The 20,630-nt window shown below is 47.1% G+C and overlaps 1 protein-coding gene across 1 annotated transcript; it reads right to left on the bottom strand.

Moving 5' to 3' along the window:
• Nucleotides 1–2,217: 2,217 nt before the first annotated feature.
• Nucleotides 2,218–20,576, bottom strand: LOC130375713 (claspin). The gene is made up of 24 exons (XM_056582760.1): nt 20,339–20,576; nt 19,248–19,365; nt 18,180–18,622; nt 17,548–17,694; nt 17,007–17,081; nt 16,470–16,542; nt 15,983–16,085; nt 14,831–15,462; nt 13,793–13,981; nt 12,645–12,814; nt 11,955–12,127; nt 11,527–11,579; nt 11,054–11,247; nt 9,878–10,400; nt 9,282–9,336; nt 9,022–9,118; nt 8,656–8,780; nt 8,058–8,219; nt 7,516–7,637; nt 6,141–6,268; nt 5,307–5,439; nt 4,750–4,829; nt 3,824–3,979; nt 2,218–3,217 (listed from the first exon to the last, which is right to left on the bottom strand). The coding sequence occupies exons 1-24, from the start codon at nt 20,360–20,362 to the stop codon at nt 3,092–3,094; spliced, it is 4,101 nt and encodes a 1,366-aa protein (XP_056438735.1). The 5' UTR covers nt 20,363–20,576; the 3' UTR covers nt 2,218–3,091.
• Between the last annotated feature and the right edge of the window lie 54 nt (nt 20,577–20,630).

Here is a 20,630-nt window from a genome sequence, read left to right as displayed (position 1 = left end):
CTCTCTCTCTCTCTCTCTCTCTCTCTCTCTCTCTCTCTCTCTCTCTCTCTCTCTCTCTCTCTCTCTCTCTCTCTCTCTCTCTCTCTCTCTCTCTCTCTCTCTCTCTCTCTCTCTCACTCACAGTGATGATCCAGTAGGACAACGCTCCGGAAACTAGGCAACTAGGCAAAAGATAGTACACACACACACACACACACACACACACACACACACACACACACACACACACACACACACACACACACACACACACACACACACACACACACACACACACACACACAAACACGCGCACACACACACACACACACACACACACACACACACAGGGCTCTCTGCTCTGAGTTATGTGGCCAGCACATGGTCCTCCAGGAACCCCAGGGCCCGTCTCTGACCCAACTAGTAGCCCTCCCCCCCTCTGCACCGAGCACAGGGGCCTGGGTTCTGGGTTCTCCGTTCTTGGCCCTAGGTTCTCTGTTCTTGGCCCTAGGTTCTGTGTTTGAGTGGCTCTAGGTTCTGTGCTCTTGGCCCTGGGTTATGTCTTAGTGGCCCTAGGTTCTGTGTGAGTGGCTCTAGGTTCTGTGTGAGTGGCCCTGGGTTCTGTGTTAGTGGCCCTAGGTTCTGTGTTAGTGGCCCTGGTTCTGTGTTAATGGCCCTAGGTTCTGTGTTAATGGCCCTCGGTTCTGTGTTAATGGCCCTCGGTTCTGTTGGTGGCCCTAGGTTCCGTGTTAATGGCCCTCGGTTCTCTGTTAGTGGCCCTAGGTTTCTATGTTAATGGCCCTAGGTTCTGGGTTAATGGCCCTCGGTTTATGCTTAGTGTCCTTATATAAACCTCAGCAGAGAAAAGAAGGTACAAAGTAGGGAACTGGGAAAGGGACATCCACATCAGAACAAGAGAGACAGACAGACAGATCTAGAAGAGACTGACAGATAGTGAGGCGGCATGACAGAGAGGAGGGAGAGACAGAAAGAAAGAGATCACAAGACAGAAGAGATGGATCTCGTCTTCCTTTTGGTGCTTCGGGCGATGGAAATGCATGTTTTTCCAAGGCAATGAATCCCTTTGAATCTTGAGAGACAGGGAAGAGAGGAGAGGACAAAATCGAGTCAAGGTCCTATTGAGAAACAGACAAAGAGAGACAGACAGACAGGGAGAGAGGGAGAGCGGGGGATAGAAAGAGAAAGAGAGAGAGAGAAGAAAGGGTGCAGGGCGCGATCCTGCAGAGATCCATTTAAAGGTTACGAGTGACTAAGCAACACCCGGACCAAGGCAGTCTGCCACCGTGCCCTTGGGCCAGGGGGGGAGGGGACTTAAGCTATAGCTGGCGCCCGCGCCGGGACCTCCAACACCCCAGCGCTCGTGGCCATCGGCCCCTAATGATGTGTAATGTGGGGGGGCCCCTACTGTGCCCCGATACGTCACCCCAGGACCCGCATCTAATCACCGGGGCCACTAATGAGATGGAGCCAAAGATGAAAGGCCTCGTTAGAAGTGGCTCTCCTAACGAGGCCCTATTATTAACCGCTTATCAATTCATTAGACTCTAAACTGCAATTAAGTTTCGACCAGGATGGAGTGAGGGGCGAACTCCGGAGATGTCCGCTCGGAGAGGTTCTGAGACGGTTCCCGAGGAGATGAGACGTCGTCGACGATCGTAATGTCGGGCAATTAGGTGAACATTTAGCGCCAATTTCATCCAAAGTGACTTACAAGTGCAGGCAAATCATGAGAATGTGCTGCTGTACATCTCTGAAGACTGGACATGGGACTAATGTAATAGTCGCCACAATAGTGGAAAGACATTAAATGTTTATTTTTTTCGTTGTCGAATTCAGTAATTTACATTTTGTAGTTTCTCTTGTTTTATCGTATCACGTCTTGTTCATTGATTGATCCATTCTGGCCTTGCCTTTCTGACTACAGAAATGTTATGTTCCATTATTGTGCATCTATATTTTCAATAATCAATGAATTATTAATTATATATATATCCAATATACTGCCTAGCATCTAGTTGAAGTAATTGTTTATTATTCCGTTTTGGATGAAGTACTATGGTCCTTCTGCGGGAAACAGTCTGGGCGTGCCAGTAAGTGAATCTCTGTAGCGATGTCATTTGATTAACGACCCTTTATAAAAGCTTTAGTAACCCCTTAAGAGCAAACACAATCTCTTGTTTGTCTGTGAATTAGTTTCCCCTCTTATCTGTAGACCAAAGCAAAACAAATGTCCCATCTCTTAAAATACACTTTTATTTACATCGTAGAACAATTACATAAAATCTTACAAGCTCCAGGATATGAGAAAAATCATACACAAAAGTTACGAAAGTCCTTTATACATTTTTAAAAAAACAATTAATCCGGGTTCCATTCTGAATGGCCCCGTTGACTCTAACACACACACACACACACACACACACACACACACACACACACACACACACACACACACACACACACACACACACACACACACACACACACACACACACACACACACATTAAATAGAGCTAGTTTGTTGTCTGCGAGATAAGTAGGAACTTTGTTTTTCCCGTTGCTCGTGTAATCTTAACGGCCGTCAGTAATCTGCTGAGGAGTGCGGTACAAAGAGTTGTATTTGTTCGTGATTCTCATGTCTGTCTCCCGGCAACACACAAGTAAACACAACACTTTAGAGTCCCGAGACGAATGAGGAAATTCCTGCAGATGCTATAAAAACTCCAAAAAAAAATTATAGCGGGACAAATTGTGCTCCAAGTTGAACAATTTCTGAAAATATCCCCTGATCTGGCAAGGCCCCAAGCAAGACCACCAGCTTGCAGACCCGCTCCCCTCTACCTACCCTCTCTCCCTCCCCATCTCCACCCTCACCCAGGAGTCTATGTAGTGGTGGTTCGTTATAATTAAGCCTCACATCATGTGTATGATGATGACGTTGCGCAATTGAAAGCTAGCAGTTAGCCGCTAGCATTCAGCCGCTAGAAGCCAATCAGCAGCTAGCTGCTAGCAGCCAATCAGAAGCCTAGACCCCAACCCAGTGGCGGCAGGTCCAGACTGGGAGAAGATGGTTTACGGTTGCAGGGTTTCTCAGCGCTCCAGGAAGTTGAAGATGCTCCGCGGGGCCCCGGAGGACGAGTTGGGGGCCGCGGGCTGGCCGGGTCGGCACACCCTCTTGGAGGCGGGGTTAGTGGTCTCTGTGGGCCCCCGCTTCACCTGGAGAACACCCCCGGAAAAACACTGCTGTCAGATAGGTGTTGGATCAACTCCAGGTGGACGTTAGTATGGTGGTGCTGGAGGCTGAGGCCGTTCTACACCACATGATTAGGGTAGTAAGTGGTTTTGCTACTGCTATGCAAAACCTATACACAATTATTATTTTTTTGACAAATATGATTAGGATTGCTTTTCATCATTCCCGAGACTAGAATGATGAAAGCAATTCCTAAGATATATTAAAATATTTTTCTATAGCGTAAAGGTTTTGCAGAGCAATAGCAAAACCTATGGAAATGTCATTACCAGTAATCGCAGACCAGAAAAACTGAAATCCTTTAATTGAACCATCAGGCTACATCAACTGCTGTCTTTTAGTTCACAAATTAATGACATATTTCTGTATCCATTTTGATTGACAGTAGTGACAGGTTTCATTGAGACTGGCACAGAAAAAGGTTGCTCTGTTACAGTACTTCATAGGGCAGTTCACAGCCGTTATTGGATCGTCCGTTGGGTTTGTTGGGCTTTGTCGCCCCCTAGTGTCACGTCCTCAACATTACACCCGTCGCCATTAAAACCAACGCTGTGAGTGTTCCACCTCACCTGTTTCTTGGGGGCGCTGGAGGAGTCCTTCTCGGGGGACAGGGTCTGGAAGAGGAAGCCCCGGGTGCTGCGGGGGGCCAGGGGGTTCCCGTCGGAGATGGAGGCCAGCTTCTGGAGCACCGAGCGGGGCTGGCTCAGCAGGGAGCCTCGCCTCACCTGCGGGAGGAGGGGGGGCCACAGGGGTCAAAGGGTCAGAGAGAGGACAGAGGACCAGGTCGGGTCAGAGCCAGGAGAGGCTGGACTAGATCCTCTCAGAGTCTGACCTTGATTTCATTGGTGCAATTCACACTCATTGAGCCAGCAGTTACAGGTTGTGGTTTTAGTCAACTTTTATAAAACCCCATCGATGGCCATTGACTATAGATGGGGCGGATACAGGTTATGTGAAGCGCTACATGGTAGGGGTGGGAATCGCCTGGCACCTCACGGTTCAATTATGAGGTCAATGATTCGATTCTAAAACGATTATCGATGCAACAAAAAAATTGTATGCACATTTCCATTCATGATTTGAGTTTGCTACTCAGAGTTTGCTAATCACTTCCTACTTTTGTGATGATCATTGAAGACATCAACAGATGAATTAACTTATCTATTATTTTATCAGAGAAAAAGCTTTTGTCACAAATATGACTTTCTATGAACAATGCAATAATTAATGCAGCTTGCATTGCAAAACAATATGGAAGTATGTAAAAAATAGGGTTCAGTTTTATTTTCTTTACTTTCTTTTCTATTTCATTAAAGAAAAAGCTGCTCTTGAATTAGAAGGAGTTCTTGTGTCTTGGCTGTGAGTTTGCGTGCATGCTATGCGTAGTATATCAAAATTACTGAAAGACAGAATCGTTCTAGAGAGAATCGCGATGCATCGAAGAATCGATAATTTTTCTTTTTACTACATAGTGACTGTTAGGGGGGTTTCTCACCTGGCCAGGCTGGCAGGGTTTCTGGAAAGGGTTCATACAAGACGAGGTCTTGTTCTCCACGGCAGATACCATGGGCGTTTCTGGAGAGAGAGATGGAACATGGATTAATACACGGTTAGAAAACATTTGGAGGAGAAAGCAAGAAAAAAGAATACAGATAATGGAAGCACCTCTATGCATATACGTCAAACATTTCTTTATTTTCCATGAATGGACTAGATCGTGAATGGATATTTTTTTCTTATAATTTCCATAAAGAAAAAGGTAATTAACCTTTTGACTAAATTAAAGTCAATGGTAAAAGGGTTGACTCCCAAGTATAAAATAAAACACTACTCATGATAATGAACTTCACTCATAAAGCACTCGTCATTCAAGCAATCTGAAGCACTAATCCAAGATCAGTAGGGGATGAAGGCATCGGTACCGAGGACTCAGACATCTGCCCTTTCCCGGTAGACCCCACCCCGGATCTCCACGCCAATCAAATTACGATAAATATGCAAACGAGCCGGTGAGTGAGCGGACCAATCAGAGGGGGATTAAGCGGCGCTGACCTTTCCTCTGCAGCGTCTTGGCGGTGACCTTCTTGGCCAGCTTCATGAACTGACTGTCCTCCTCCCCCAGGTCCTCTTCCTCCTCCTCCTCAGCGCCCCGCACCGAGGGGCCCTTCTGGCCCTTCTGCTCAGACTGACCACAACGGGTTAATGCACATCGTCAGCGCTCTATGCTACGGCTACGCACACGGCTGTGTTAGCATCATCCCACAGCTGCACTGACGGGTTAGCATGATGCTACAGCCACATGGATGTGCTGGCAGTGGCATCCTTCCGTCACTGCTTGCATGCCATGGCTACGCGTATGCATTAATGCCATGCTACGGCTACAGACATGCTACAGCCACATGCCTGTGTTAGCATCAAGCTACAGTCATAAGTATGCATTTAGCATCATGCTACAGCCACATGCAGGCATTAGCATCATGCTAAAACCACATGGATGTGTTAGCGTCATGCTACAGCCACAGGTGTGTGTTAGCATCATGCTGCAGCCACATGTGTGTGTTAGCATCATGCTGCATCCACAAGCGTGTGTTAGCATCATGCTGCAGCATCCACATGCGTGCGTTAGCATCGTGCTACAGCCACATGCAGGCATTAGCATCATGCTACAGCAACATGCATGCAGTAGCATCACGCTACATCCACAAGAATGTTAACAGTCCGTGTTCCAACCACATGCTACGGCTCCATGGATGCATTAGCGTCGGGGTAACCAATCATCATCAGAGGACGATAGAAAATGCTTACATTGCAACAAAAGACTGAATTCATTTATGTAACAGTGGGGCTTCACTGAGACGCAACACACACACACACACACACACACACCTGCTCTCTGAGCCACTGGTCCCTCTCCAGTCGGTCCTTCCTGCGCTGCAACTCAGACAGGTCCACGTCTTCATCCTCCTCCTCTTCCTCCCCGTCTCCGCCCATCCGGTCCAGGTCGAAGCCTTCGTCTGTTGGGGAGCAGAGAGAACCAGACGTGTGCTTAGTAGGGCTGGGAATCGATCAGAATTTCCTGAATCGATCAGAATTTCCTGGATCCATCCGATTCCGATTCATAAGGTAACGATCCGATTCGATCCACGATTCGATCCGATTCGATATCGATCTATTTACAGACATAATGCAAATAAATACTGTCCCATAGACAAAACAGCTCCATGTGTTTGTGATTGTATCTGTGTACGTGTAAGAGGGACACAGAGAGAGAAGAGTCAAGAATCAAGTATTTATTTTAGACAAAAATCCAAGTATTATTTGAATTTTTTTTATTTTTATTAATTAAAGATCGATCCAGACATTTTTGGATCGATATCGTGCTTTTTGAGCATGAATCGATATCGGATCGCGGATCGATTTTTTGAACACAGCCCTAGTGCTTAGTGAAGGAGCTCTTGGCCCATGGAGGAACCCCTGGTCCAACTCCACGCTGGAGCCCACCACCGTGTCCATCTGGGAGGTCTCGGTGAGAGAGGCTGATCGCTCCAACGTCTCACCGTTCTATTTAGCTTTGTGGGCGCCATGAGTCGATTCAACGTTTGAAAAAGGTTTCCAATGAAGCTGATGGAATTAACACTAAAGGACTAAAAGTAAAGGATTCTTGGAACCTGCGATCGATTTAGTCATAGATGAAAGGAATTACGAACCACGATTCTTACGAGATCCTTTTTCTCTTACACCTAGTTTCTTTTTATGTTAAAAACACCCGAGGGATTGTTTTCTAAACTACTAAATGCAAAAGCGTGATACTCCCAGAGCAGAGTACGAGGGCGTAATAAAGGCCATGACATCACCCCTTTAACAAAAGTCACCCCGGATGAAACCATAGCCTCTCCTGCACGTCTCCGCGCTGACCCGTGAAACCAGGCCTAAAAAAAAAAAAAAAGTTTGGTTCCTGTTGGTTGTCAGTTGAGGTCATGGGTAGGTAGGGAATTTATTTTATTTTTTCCAGCGGCAGCGAATGATGGGTAGGTTGTTTTCATTTAAAAACGAGAAAATTCGCTCATCCTTGTATAGAATGAAGAGGAGCTGTACGATAACGTAATTATAGTTTGCATAAAAAATAAAAATACAAATATTTTTATTTATTTTTTTAAAGCTCATAAAATAATTTGGGTCGCACATAAATGTACAGGGTCGGTCGGAAACCGGAACCAAACAAAAACATTTTTTTAGGCCCCATCAGAGCAGCGAGTCATACCGGCGTTCTTCCAGCGGAAGCGGCGTTCCCGCCCGGGCCCGTCGGAGTGCAGGTCCCCGTCGGCCAGGTAGCGCTCCTGGTACAGACGCAGACGCCGCTTATCGTCGTCCATCACCTGCTTCCTGTTGGGGGGGGGGGGGGGGCGAGGTGGACCGGGTTACCAGGGCAACCCAACAACTAGACATGGTGGTCCAATTTGGGGGGGGGGGTTTCAATTGACATTTGAAATACAAAAGTGACATTTGAAATACAAAAATAAATATATATAAGATGTAAAGTTTTAAAATAAGGGCCTTTCTATACTTTTTGGGGATCACACTGGACTTAATTATCACATTTATTTGAACACTTAAAAAATGATTGCGCAGAATTAAAAAATGATTGTGCAGAATTATTAAAAAAGAAAAAGAAAACGGATCTGCTGACTACATCTCGGACGCAGGACTTGATTCGTTTGCCTAGAGCAGCCGAACACAGACGGGCGATCCCGGTCCAACACGTGGACCAGGTCCTCAACACGGGGACCCACCGCCCGTACTCACATGTGGATCTTGTTGACCTGGTCCTGCAGCTCTTCGTCGGAGGGCAGCTCGTCCAGCAGCTCCTCCTCTTCGTACTCGCTGTCCCCGCCGCCGTCCTCGTCCTCGCTGCCCACGTCGCTCCCCGACAGCTCCGCCTCCGAGTCCACGTACTGGGCCAGGCGCCTGGGCCAAAGAGGGGGCGGGGTCAACGAGGGTGAACAATAAAGTACATTGGTCAAGAGGAAGAGAAACAGTAATATATCTCTGCACAGCACGGACGTTCATAGAAACAAGGGCCAAGCACTAACAATCTCTAGGTTAACCCGTTCCCCGTACGCAACAAATATACCTAGGTTAAGATGCCAAGCACTAATTCTCTCTGTAGAGTTCAACAGAATTCGAGTCCCTCTGGACTATGGCAGCCTTGCGACAGGTCAAAGGTCGGCGGGCAAACCACGACGGCTCCATAACGCTACGACACGTCAATAACATGCCTCTACCGGGTGATATGTTGCTTATCAAGAGTGAACTTGAACTAACAAGGAAAGAAAATAATAAAAACACGCATTAAGGAAGTTGAGGAGGAATTCAAACTACCAACCACGCCGCCTCTACTTACATTTTCTTCTTCTTCTTCTTCCTCGGCTCCTCCCGATTAGACGGAAACAGAGCCTGCATCTCTTCCTCCTCCACCTCCTTATCCTCCTCCTCACCGTCGTCCTCTTTGTCTTCATCTCCGTCCTCCTGGAAAGAAGCGGCACAACAATTTAAGACGAGGTCAACTCGTTGTTGCGTAACCGATGGAAACAAAACCCCAGAGGCAACCAACAGCACAAAGACAAATAACTGAGAAAACACACTGCTCTAAAAATAAACTTTATTAATATGAAGAATAAGATTAATAAATATGTGAACATTAAGGGCTTTTATTCCAGTGGACTGGATTCTAAACTAAACCAATCACATTGAATCGTGGGTGACTCACATCTTCACTCTGGCTGCCAACATCAGAGAGGAGTCTGAATTCACAGTCTTCCTCATCCTCCTCCTCCTCCTCTTCTTCCACTACAGGCTTCTTCTTACTGAAGAGGGGAGATTCATCCCATTGTGACACATTAAGACAGTGGAATCAATAACGTTCACCTCAAAGTACTGTTAATGTAGTGACAAAACACACTCGTAAGAAATATCACCAATTGAATAAGGAGTAAAGAAAGGCAACAGCAATGTGTGTACGGTAAATACCTGCTGTCAGACGCTGAATGCATCTTGGGACTGGGCAGAGACGGCATAGAGTCCTCTGAACAACGTGGGAAGAGGTGAACACAAAGATTAATATTTAGATGCACCAAAACAATCCATCTTCAAGCAGGGCTAAAACATTGGAATAACTAAACAAACTTTATATGTAAGCAATACTATGACTTGTTAACTACATTAGAGAACATAAGACTCACACAACCTCCAATTGAATTAGGCCTAAAAAAAAAAAAAGTTTGGTTCCTGTTGGTTGTCAGTTGAGGTCATGGGTAGGTAGGGAATTTATTTTATTTTTTCCAGCGGCAGCGAATGATAGGTAGGTTGTTTTCATTTAAAGACGAGAAAATTCGCTCATCCTTGTACAGAATGAAGAGGTGCTGTACCAAAACGTAATTATAGAGGTGCTGTACCAAAACGTAATTGCATAAAAAAAACTAAAAAAAAACTCATAAAATAATTTGGGTCGCACATAAATTGACAGGGTCGGTCGGAAACCGGAACCAAACAATTTTTTTTTTTTTAGGCCTTAGGAAGAATTATTCAAGCACCCACAAGTCCTGGAAGAGTCCAGCCTCCCTCACCTTGATCAGGGAACTTCCTAGACCCGAAGCCCATCAGCTGGTCCATGGTTTCCAGATCTGCCTCTCCATCCTCCCCCTCCCCCCCCTGAGCCTGTGTGGAGGGGAAGGCCCCGGAGCACAGCCCCAGCAGCTCATCCTCCTGGCTCTGCCCCCCACCTCGGCTGTCCCTGGTGGAGCCGGCGCTGCCCTCCATCCCGCCACCACCACCACCCCCCCCCCGCCCCCCAGTGAAGGCCCCGGAGCAGAGCCCCAGCAGCTCGCCCATGTTGGCGTCCATGGCGTTCTCGTCCAGGCTGTCCAGGATCAGCTGCCTCTTGTGGTGCGCGGGCGCCCCCGTTCGGGGCCCCACGTTCAGGTAGCCGTCGGCGTCCAGGAGCTGGGAGTGGGTGTCGTCCTCCAGGCTGAAGCGGCCCCGCGGGGCCCCCAGGGGCCCGGAGTCCCCCCCGGGGGAGGACGGGGCGTACAGGTCCTGGGAGTCCTCCACGGGCAGCGAGAGGGAGGGCTCCGACATCTTCCCTGAGCTCTGTCGGGGAACGTGGACGCGTTTAGGTGGATGCCCCCCGTATGAAGACATTAGAGCCCGACCGATACGATACAAATATTTGGTGATTTAAAAATCCGATATTCCGATATGCAATTAAAAAAATTAATTCCAGAAACGCGTAACAAAGCGCGTAAACAGATTTCCCTAACATTGTTTCTTTGTAGTTATTTATGAGTCCTCACTAAAATAATAAGGTAATGCAGTTTAAAAATAAACATTTTATTGTTTCATTGTCACGACAGAAAAGTCAAAATCAAAAATTATTAAAGTCCTGATAAATAAAATGTATAAAAATACAAACTTAAGATATGAAACCCAAAGTGCTTTGAATAAAAACAACCAAAATAAATAAATAAACATATTTTTTTAAACATGGAAAATGCCTAGAAGACATTACTGCAGCTGGATGTCATTAAGGATCAGGTCATCGCACATTGGGGATCGAACCCAGAACCTTTTTGCAGGGGAGTCAGCCACCATATCCACTAGAATAACTTCAACATAAAAATATATACAAGCCATCTAATGCTTCCTACAATACCCTGAGCATTCATTCCTAGCCTTGTTTGACCCTGTTGGGAATCGAACCCCAACCCTGGCACTGCCGATACCCGGCTCATCGCTGGCCTTACCTTGGAGGCGGAGCCTAGGAAGTTGGGCCTGAAGAAGCAGGGAGAGGGGGAGCGGAAGAGGGCGGAGTTGACCCCGCCCCTTCCTGTGGACCGCTGGTGACTGACAGGCTGGTAGGAGGGGATCATGGAGCCCAGCAGCTCGAAGCTGCTGTTGTGACTGTTGTCCTTGGCCAGGGATAGAGAGTCCTCCTCTTCTGATGCAGAGAGAGAGAGGGAGGGAATAAGAAACAAGACACATGGGATTCATTAGGCTTCAGAACTGAATCACAGCTCTCGAGGGACTGCTGAAGAATGGGCCCCTTGTTTTAATTAGCCAGACACAGAATGAGCTGAAAACATGTCGGACGGTGAATGACAAAAACTCTTAACGAGGGAATAAAAACTAAAATCCATTGAACTAATTGTTGTCGTGACAGAGAAAACGACAACATTAAGGGATGGAAGTTATGACTCTCCGGATGAGATGTACTTACCCATTTTAGCATCGCCGTCTGGGCCTGAAGGAGCCGTCTTCCTGACCCCGTCCCTGGATCAAATCAAAACAAGACAACCAATCGGTCTTCAGTACCGTATTCCAGCTTACATGGAAATGAAATACCATCTGGTACACAAAACACACAAGCACACATCCTATACAGGTTATACAGCTGTAACACAACTTCCATTTATGTAAAAAACTATTCAAGGCTCTTGAAACATCAGTTAAAGACAAACCTATCCGTGTAGATGCATCTTAATGGACTAGTTGACTAGTGCGTTGTAAAACCATTACAAGTTTTGTTAAGTAAATACTGGTCAACTCTTTGCGAATTTCTGACTTTCGTCCTCGAGTCGTGTTGAATCTCTTTCTATAAACCCACACTTCTGGGCGAGATCAAAGCCCAGACTGAGTGGGACGTACATGCGAGAGCAGGAGTTGCCAGCGAACAGCATGAGGGACCCGTCTCCGTTCATGAGCTCCCTGATGGAGGAAGAGGGCTTGAACGCCGCCGGCGACGGGCTTCTGATGCTGGGAGCCACACTGCCATCATCCTCGTCCTCGTCCTCGTCCCCTCCGAGCAGGTCGTCCACACCCTGGGGAGGTACAGGTGGTTGAACACACTGGGGAGAGTAGCGGTCGTACCGAAGGATGGGGGAGCTAACCAACGTTGACACTGAGGCTATTGTGGTAATGTAATTGACATTTGATTATGTTACATCCGCACTCGATCACTTTCTGCCAGTGCGGTCAGCGGCCGTTTTTTAAAATGGGAAGACTTCCCATGCCTCGATCCCTGTTGTATCCTACATTTGTCTGCATGTACGTACGTCGATAAATTGCCATCTTATGTTGTCGTATTGCTGACGTCAATCTGAGCTTGAGCATTCTGTACCGAGATTATTTATTCGTTTTTTCGAATTTTAGTTAAAAAGCCGAAATGCAACCTTCCAACTAACAAAGAATTAAAACAATGCATTGTTACATACATGGTATTTCCTCTACGCTTCCCATTTAAGGAGAGGTGGATATCGCAAAAAATAATGAATGTCAATATCATAATAATGGTACATCGAACCTCAATTTATGAAAAGGATCCCACTCAAAACTCACCTCTGCCTCTGAGTCGTCAGTCATCTCCTCTTCCTCCTCCTCCTCTTCGTCTCCCTCTCCACACTCCTCGTTGTCAAGGCGATGGAGGGCGGCCTTGCGGACCCTCTCTTCCTGTCGGCGCAGTGCCATGGCCTGCTGCAGTCGCTGCTTCAGACCGCTCAGCCTCTCTCCTGCAGAGTGGGGGGGGGGAGAGAGCACCAACATGTTACTCCTTATAACAGTAACATGTAGCTGCCTCAAAGAGTCACATGTTACTGCCTGCTTCTTACTGTAACATGTTACTTCTTAAAAGCAACATGCGAGTGCTGACTACAGCAACATGCGAGTGCTTACCACAGCAACATCTGCTGCTACTCAACAGAGAAAGATGTTGGTACTCAACATAGTAACATGTTGCTACTCAATAGAAGCGTTGGGAGTCATTACACTATTCCCTTCTGCCCGCTGACAAAGAAAAGTGTTGCTAAACGAGTCACTGGAAAATTAATGTAATTACTCAACAGGTGGAAAGTGAAACCCAGTGTTGTCCCAAGATAACGTCTTAGTCAAGGAGCGAGCAGGGGGGTGGGGCTATTGTTAAGGCGTATGCCTTAACCATACAGTGCTGTGGGAAACACTGAAACCACATTACTCAAAACACCCTCAGTGTGTGTCGAGATCGGCCAACCATTTGTAAAGGACCAGGGAGGAGAATTAAGTAGCAGCTCATGGGTTTGGTTACAGGTCATAGCCAACGCCAACATTTCCGTTTTGTGGTTAAACAAACAAGTCATTTTCTATTTCACCAAGGTAGTTTACCGATGTCGTTAGCTTGCGAATAAATCACTCTAACCAATCACAATTGTACATCTTCGTCATTGTCACCGTGGACACAATCTACGTTTCTCAACACAGTTCTCTGATTGCATTCTTAGTGGTCAACTGTATTTATCGACCTATGGATACTTACAGTAACACAATACATATCGTATTGCCGCTCAAAAATCATACCGTTAGGTCCCTGTCGATTCCCGTCCCAAACAGCTACAGAAAACACATGACATTATGCCTGTGGCAGCGGTTAGCTTACATGTTAGCGAGCTAACAGGTTAGCGGTTAGCAAGCTAACAGGTTAGCGGTTAGCGAGCTAACAGGTTAGCTCTGCTTACCGGGTTTAGCCGCCTTGGGCTCCTCGGACCCCTCCTTGATGGTGACGGTGATGGACTCGGCCTGTAGCTCCTCCTGGCCAGAGGGGGCGCTGCCCTTGCGGACGATGTTGAGCTGCACGCTGCTCTCGCCCTGCGGCCGCAGCACAGGCTTCATGTGGCGGAGGTAGCGCTCCTTCAGGGCCTCCACACCTGACGGAGGAGGACCACAGGTTTGTTGAAAACACTTTCACAAGCGCTAGTCGCCGCCCACTACCGACAATAATCGCGGCACACTTTTTTGCCGCCGTTCAGAGGCGGTGGCAAAGCTGAAAGTTTGAAAGACATTAACTCGATCAACCCACTATTGCCTGGTAACCATGCGTTTTTAATAATGATAATATGAACTCAAATAGCCCTCTACAGTTTAAGCGCATTCTATTGCATGATGCCGATGGCGCAATTCATGTGACCGGTCATCGTCAGTTCATCAAGATTTGGATCAGGGTCGGTCCACATCACTGATAATGTATCCCACTTACATTGCTATTCAAAAGGGTCTTAGGGTTTGGTTTTCCTTTGCAGTGAAGAGTCAGGCCTTCCAGGGAGCTTCACTTCTAAGTGATGAATTAAAAACGTACCCCTAACCCAACTATTTTGTCTTAATGGCAATGGAAATCTTCCCAGCGTCTTGGAGTCTTGCCCCATGCAGCCTTTGACTGGAATATAATACAAACCGACCAAGCTTCTGCTCCGAGTGATGGCTCACTAAGTTATAAATAACTCCATGCATAGAGCCATTTGGTTTGAAGTGAAGATCGCTGCATATTGATTAAACTGTTTAAGAATGAGTCAACTGCACATAACAGTAAAGAAATGATGGATCTGTGTTTAGCAATGTGGAGTGCTCAGACATTCCTTCACCAAGCGAATAAATATTAGATCACAAATATTGCAAGGCTCGCCAAATTGTAACCTAAACGACAGCATCATTATATCCAGTGCTGTACTACAGCAGTAGCATAGCCCTGCGGCCGTGGCCGTTACTCGGGGTCTCCTTACCAGGGTTGGGTGCAGGGGGCTCCAGGTCCACAAACAGCCCATTGTCCGCACACAGTTTGGGGACAGGAGGGGGGTCCATCCCCAGCTCTCGCAGCCGAGCCAGCCTGTCCTTCTTGGGCTTCAGCTTGAGGGCGGGCGCCTGAGACGCTGAGAGGACTCCAGCGCCCTCGCCAACACCCACGCACGCATCCGACCGGGGCGCTATAGCCGGCTCATTGGCCCCAGGGAGAGCCTCTGCTCGCTGGGGTTGAGGACCAGGCGAGGCCGGAGTCTGGTGCGGCCCTGTGTCAGCGCCGCGTCCACCCTCGGCACCGTCCAGCTCTGAAGGCAGAGCTTCTGGGTCTTGGCTGTCTGTGGTCGGTGACTCCTGGAGGCTCTCTGAGAGGAAGAGCATGGGCCCGGAGTCCTGGTCCTGAGGTAGGGTGGACGGTGCCTCGGTGGGTCCCTGGCTGAGGCTGTCCTGCTGGGGGGAGGAGGTCGCGGCGGGATGAGGTAGGACCTGGGGCTGGCTGGAGCCCAGGTCCAGAGCAGGGGGGGGGTCCTGGTCAGAGGACGGGTTTTGGGGCTCGCTGGCCGGGACACGAGGTGGGGCTGGGGTCGCCTCGAATATCATCTTCTGATACTTGGAAGATCTAACAGAGAAACAACGATGGACGGTTAGAGTGTGGTTCATGAAATGGTTATACGTTCCTGCTCGTTTTGACCAGGTGTATCCCAGGACAACCTTCCATAACCTTTCCGCGGTCACACAGGTTTACATTGCACAACATGAACCGTCAGTAACAGCCACTACGCCTCATACAGCCAGCCTGAATCAAGCCAAAGGAGAACGCTAAACCTCATCGGTCTGGCACACGGATGGAGACTTGATTGACAGATTCAACACCACCATTGAATGATTTCAGTTGACGCTGCCAGAGAAACTACCCCAGAAGAAACTCTACATTCCTGCATACATCAAGTACCGCTATTAATTACAACGACAAAAAAAATAAGTTTAGAAATTTACCGCGTCTCAATTTTTTTTCCAAAATATTTTTTCTTAAATGCTTTTCCCCCCCCATGATGTTCACATTTTTATAATGTGTCTAGGAACCCTGTGTCGACATGTCTTAACGAGGGATAAAAAAAGACGCTGAATGAATGGATTACTTGAGCAGGGCCATGGCGGGCCCCTCGGGTCGGGCTCTCCTCTTGAAGAAGTCGTTGATGCTCTTGGGCTGGGGGATGTGGTAGGGCAGACCCAGGGAGGACTCTGTGGGTGGCAGGGCAACACGTCACAGGGTGAGGGGGTAGTTATCGACCCTCCACAGCACAGAGGAGGACCATTTAAAGAGCCACGGTTAACAGATATTGATCGTGTCAATCAGAAGGAAATCCCCCAAAGTATCTGTTTATTGATTACAACCCCCACCTTTTTGATCTATCATCAATCTTAGCATTTCATTATGGGATGTGGCCTCTATAAATCCCTGACGCAATATACATGGAACACCAAGAATTATAAAAAGTAATGTTAAATTATTTTGTATGCATGCACGTTTTTTTTAACTCGAACTGCATCAACAAAATGTGCACTAAGAACTAAAACTTCTAGGTCTCTTGACAGACCCAACAGTTAGATAAAAATCAAACTCACCTCTGACCAGCCTCTGAGTCTCACTGTGGATCTGCTTCATAGCTTCCTTGCTAGCGCGGGCAGCCTTCCTCTCCTACCAACACAGAGAAGGGTTAGCAGAATGCTAACAATACACTGCGTCAAACAACACATGGGACAGTACCCAAAACAGAGAAGGGTTGGCCAAATGCTAACGGCACACTGCATTCAAATAACACATGGGACCGCATCAAAGTAAGAAAGGTTAGCACAATGCTAATACGAGTGCCTTTACATACACAACACATGCACGTCCAGCTCTTAAGGAGCTGTTAAGATTGAACCGTTTTTTTTTGGCTCCAGGGGGGCACTTACAGGATGGAGCTAGAGACTTGGAACCAGCAACTCGCCTGTAGCTGTGGCCTTTTGACACTTTGCATTTCGAATACTTTTGTCTCTGGTTTTGTAAGCTGGGTGTCGCCAACCACAGACCCATATCAAATGATGTGATTCACACGGGAGGGGTGGTGCCTCCCCCCAACCACCCCCCCCCCCCCCTCACTGCAAAGTGTCACATACCACACGCTGGGGCTTCTCCGACGGCTCTTCCTCCTCGTCTTCCTCCCCCTCACCTTCAGCGTTGAAGAGGGGTTCCTGAAAGAGAAACCACACAGCTCACTGACACGGCCTAACGCTAGATCAATCTGATGCCACGTGACACGGTGAACTAAATATCTACAAGAATACATCAGCATCCGCCTCCTGTTTAAACATCCAAGATTCTTGTGTACACAAAAGTACGCCTTTTTGTACCACCCATCTAAATTAAATGTATCAATACAAGGAAAATGTGAAAAAGAACATACGGTGATAGAATAATCGCCATGGATCATACATTTACCATTTTGTCCTCTGCCATTTAGTAATTTAGCAGATGATTCTTATCAAACCCTACTTTAGTTCAAACAGATTCACGTCATCATTGATCAGGGAGGGTTAGATATGCCTGCAGGTGGAAATTGTTGATTTTATCCAAGAACCCCTGTACTGGGAGACATACGCAGTAGACCTTCCCGAGTTATATTGACATGCATCTGTTGCATCGTATCCCATCGGTTACCTGGTGTTTTTTGAACTTGTGTTTAGCAGCTGCCCTGATGGCATCCAGAGATTCCTCCTCACTGTCTCCATCCAATCCGGTGTCAAACAGGTCCGTGTCTCCAAGGAGACAACCGCTGTCATTCAACGGGACAGGGGGAGGTGCATCCTGGGAAAGGGAACCGATTCAGAGGGGAGAGTTATTGATAGAACTTTGATTGGCAGGTGAGACGATTGTGTGGTGCACATTGAAATGTGTCCTTAAACAATCGGTTAATTCGCTTTCAGTGGCCGTATGAGGCAACACAATGGTGATTGGGCCTATGGGCCACCGGTGAAGGCCCTGGGCCACTGGTATTTATAACATGACGAAGGTTACAAACTGGGTGGCGATGGTGACACTCCCGTGCACAATTAGTGAAGCATTACACCCTGCCGTGGTTGTTCCTCCAGAATAACCAGAGCTACCACAAACGACCCGCTCTTCAACTCACTTGTGTGTGTGTGTGTAGCGGCGTACTGTTTTTTTTTTTTAGATCCACCAACAAAAATCTGATTGTTAACCCTGTACTGACTGTCAGGATTACTCATCCCTTACAACTGACAAGATAAATAAAGTTAGAACCGGCCAAAGGATTTAGGGTAAACAAATACCTCCTCCACTTCAAGAAACCTCTCCTTCTTGTTCTTCTTCGTCGTCTTCACCTTCTCCATGGCTTTATTGCGCTTCTCCCTCTTCTCCTTGTGCCTTTTGCTCTTCTCTCGCTTCTCTTCCTTTGATCCCACGTCCTTCTTCACCTCCTCCAACATGTCCTCCTCGGCGCCTCCTTCCCCGAGGTCGCTCTCCTCACTGTCGACAGGTGCACGTGATATCCTCCTGCCTTTCTTCTTCTTCTTGCTCTCCTCTTTGATGTTCTGGGACTCCGCCTCCTCTTCCTTGTGCTGCTCGCCATCTGACTCAGACAGGACCAGAGCCTCCGCCATGTTCACACTGGTCTCCATATCCTCCTCTTCGTCGTCGTCACTGTCCCGGATGGCCTTGTGACAGCGGGGTTTCCTGTGAACCACGATCTCGTCATCTCCGTCACCGTCAGAATCTGGAAAACATCAAAATGGACGATGGGTATTCAGCGGCACCTTGCCGTTAAATTACAGAGCCTGCCTTTCTTTACTAGGGTACACGGTTTTGAAAAAGACACCGGTGAATAGCAGAATGGTAGGAGGGGGTTGTTGAAATACCAAAGCACTTTAGATTATCAATAGGACATGCCTGCCGACTGCCGTTGAGCGTTTACACTCAGCTCTACCTGCTTGTTGTATCACATAATTAACATTGTAACATAACAATGAATGATCTGGCCACACCATTGTTTATATTTGCACAAAGAGCATCAAGGGCCATTCATTCAAAAAAATATCTCCTTGTCAAGTAATCTATAAGCCAAGGGCAGGATAGACTATTGATCAGGGCGTTTGGCTGCAAGACAGCAGGTCCTGGGTTCAAAACCTCAATACCTGAAGTGATGCTTCAGCAAGATGCATAACATTGGCACTGCACATTGGTGCTCATTAATGACATGCATCCAAAGAAACTTACACCAAGTTGTTTTGCAGGGAACAACATATTTTTTGGATGAATTACGAAATAGTAACAATAGCCGGAACAACTCCACAGCATCTTTCCCTGAGGTTTATCCAATATTTCCTAGAACTGTGGTTTACCTTGACATTGTTCTCCTTTGCTGCTCATCAGGGTCAACACCTCCTCGGCCGGAGAGCCCATCCCGCTGTCTGAGTCACTTTCCCCAGGAGCCTGGAGCACTGCAGATACCACTTCTGCCTGGTGGACAAAACAAAACAGACCGTTAATATTTAACTAGAAGTACTGAGCTCTTTCACACCATGTCCCTTACTAGTGTTTTAGCCCAGGGCTCCAAATGAGACTTGTTGATCCTCTGAAGTTACCAGTTAGTTTGAAAAAAATGTTCTACCAATACTTGACAATACTTTTTCTAGATAAAATGTTTATTGCTAATTGAGTGGTAAGGATGAATTTGGCATTTGTTGGCAACTGTAGAGACAACCAACGATTCATGGAAAACGCTTTGATTATATCAGAGGCTGAAATGTTTTAAGCAAGATCTTAACCATAATAGCCATTTTATTAAATTCAAAGTAATCCTGGCTTTCCTTCAGTTATGGTGGATGCTGTGGCTTCCTTGACAAGCCAAACCATACTTTGTTGTGATTTACATGTAGGTGGCGTGGCGTTACACCACGTAGTTTAACGTTGTGGCAGGTTACTAGAATAATGTTTCACTAAATAATGTCAAGTTTTGAGTAGTTGTAGTATTAAACCCTTTGTTGAAAGTCTAGCAAGGTGGTCAAATGGTGGCTCTAGTAGCGCCAACTTCACACAATGAATCGGCGCAGGCGCAAACTCAGCTAGCGAGTACCTTGTAGCGAGCAAGTTGCGATTAGTCTTGTAAAACAATCATTAACCAGGATAAAACGACCCTGTAGATCACATCCATCCATGTACGGAGCTTAAATCACTCGTTAATAAAGTTAAAACCGACCAAGAGAGCTCTGTAAACTCAGGACATAGGGGTTGTGTGTGTGCAGCTGTAGCTGTAGCTGTGGCCTCCTCGCCGACCTCAACACAACGAGACATCCAACATAACATCACCAACTAACTCTAAATGCAGTAGTTTGTCAAATACACCGATGCACAAACCCATTCCTACCTGATATATTCACTTATTTCGCCTAAATAACCTCATTTTTGGCTTAGCATGTTAGCATGCGCTCACCTGCGAGGAGTGGACGAGGCTCATCTTTGTCCGCCTCTATCCGGGCTCACTGCTGGGGTAAACGAAAGCCTGGCACGACGTAGAAGACACTTCATGGACCTCAGCAGCGGACAAACTAAGTTGTCAGAGTGACTATGGAACAAAAATAGCTACTTTGTGTTGATAAATTGTCGTTCAGAGTAGTGCATGAGCCCCGGACAGTTAGTTCCTTCCTCCCGCCTGTTAGCCACTGAATAGAATTTTCAATGTTTCGCGCTCTGTGACAGCTGGGGCAACCCTCCCGCTGCCGATG

This window comes from Gadus chalcogrammus, chromosome 22 (genome assembly GCF_026213295.1).
Source record: "Gadus chalcogrammus isolate NIFS_2021 chromosome 22, NIFS_Gcha_1.0, whole genome shotgun sequence".
Lineage (NCBI taxonomy): Eukaryota > Metazoa > Chordata > Actinopteri > Gadiformes > Gadidae > Gadus > Gadus chalcogrammus.
This window is presented reverse-complemented; position numbering and strand designations above follow the sequence as displayed.

Bases quoted from the DNA above. Each gene is read 5' to 3' on its own strand.
- LOC130375713 (XM_056582760.1), bottom strand. From the start codon at position 20,362: ATGAGCCTCGTCCACTCCTCGCAG. The intron at 18,623-19,247 runs GTAAACCACAGT...GATGTTTTCCAG, and splicing joins CAAAGGAGAACAATGTCAAG to ATTCTGACGGTGACGGAGAT. The intron at 17,695-18,179 runs GTATTTGTTTAC...TCCCTTTCCCAG, and splicing joins GGTTTCTTGAAGTGGAGGAG to GATGCACCTCCCCCTGTCCC.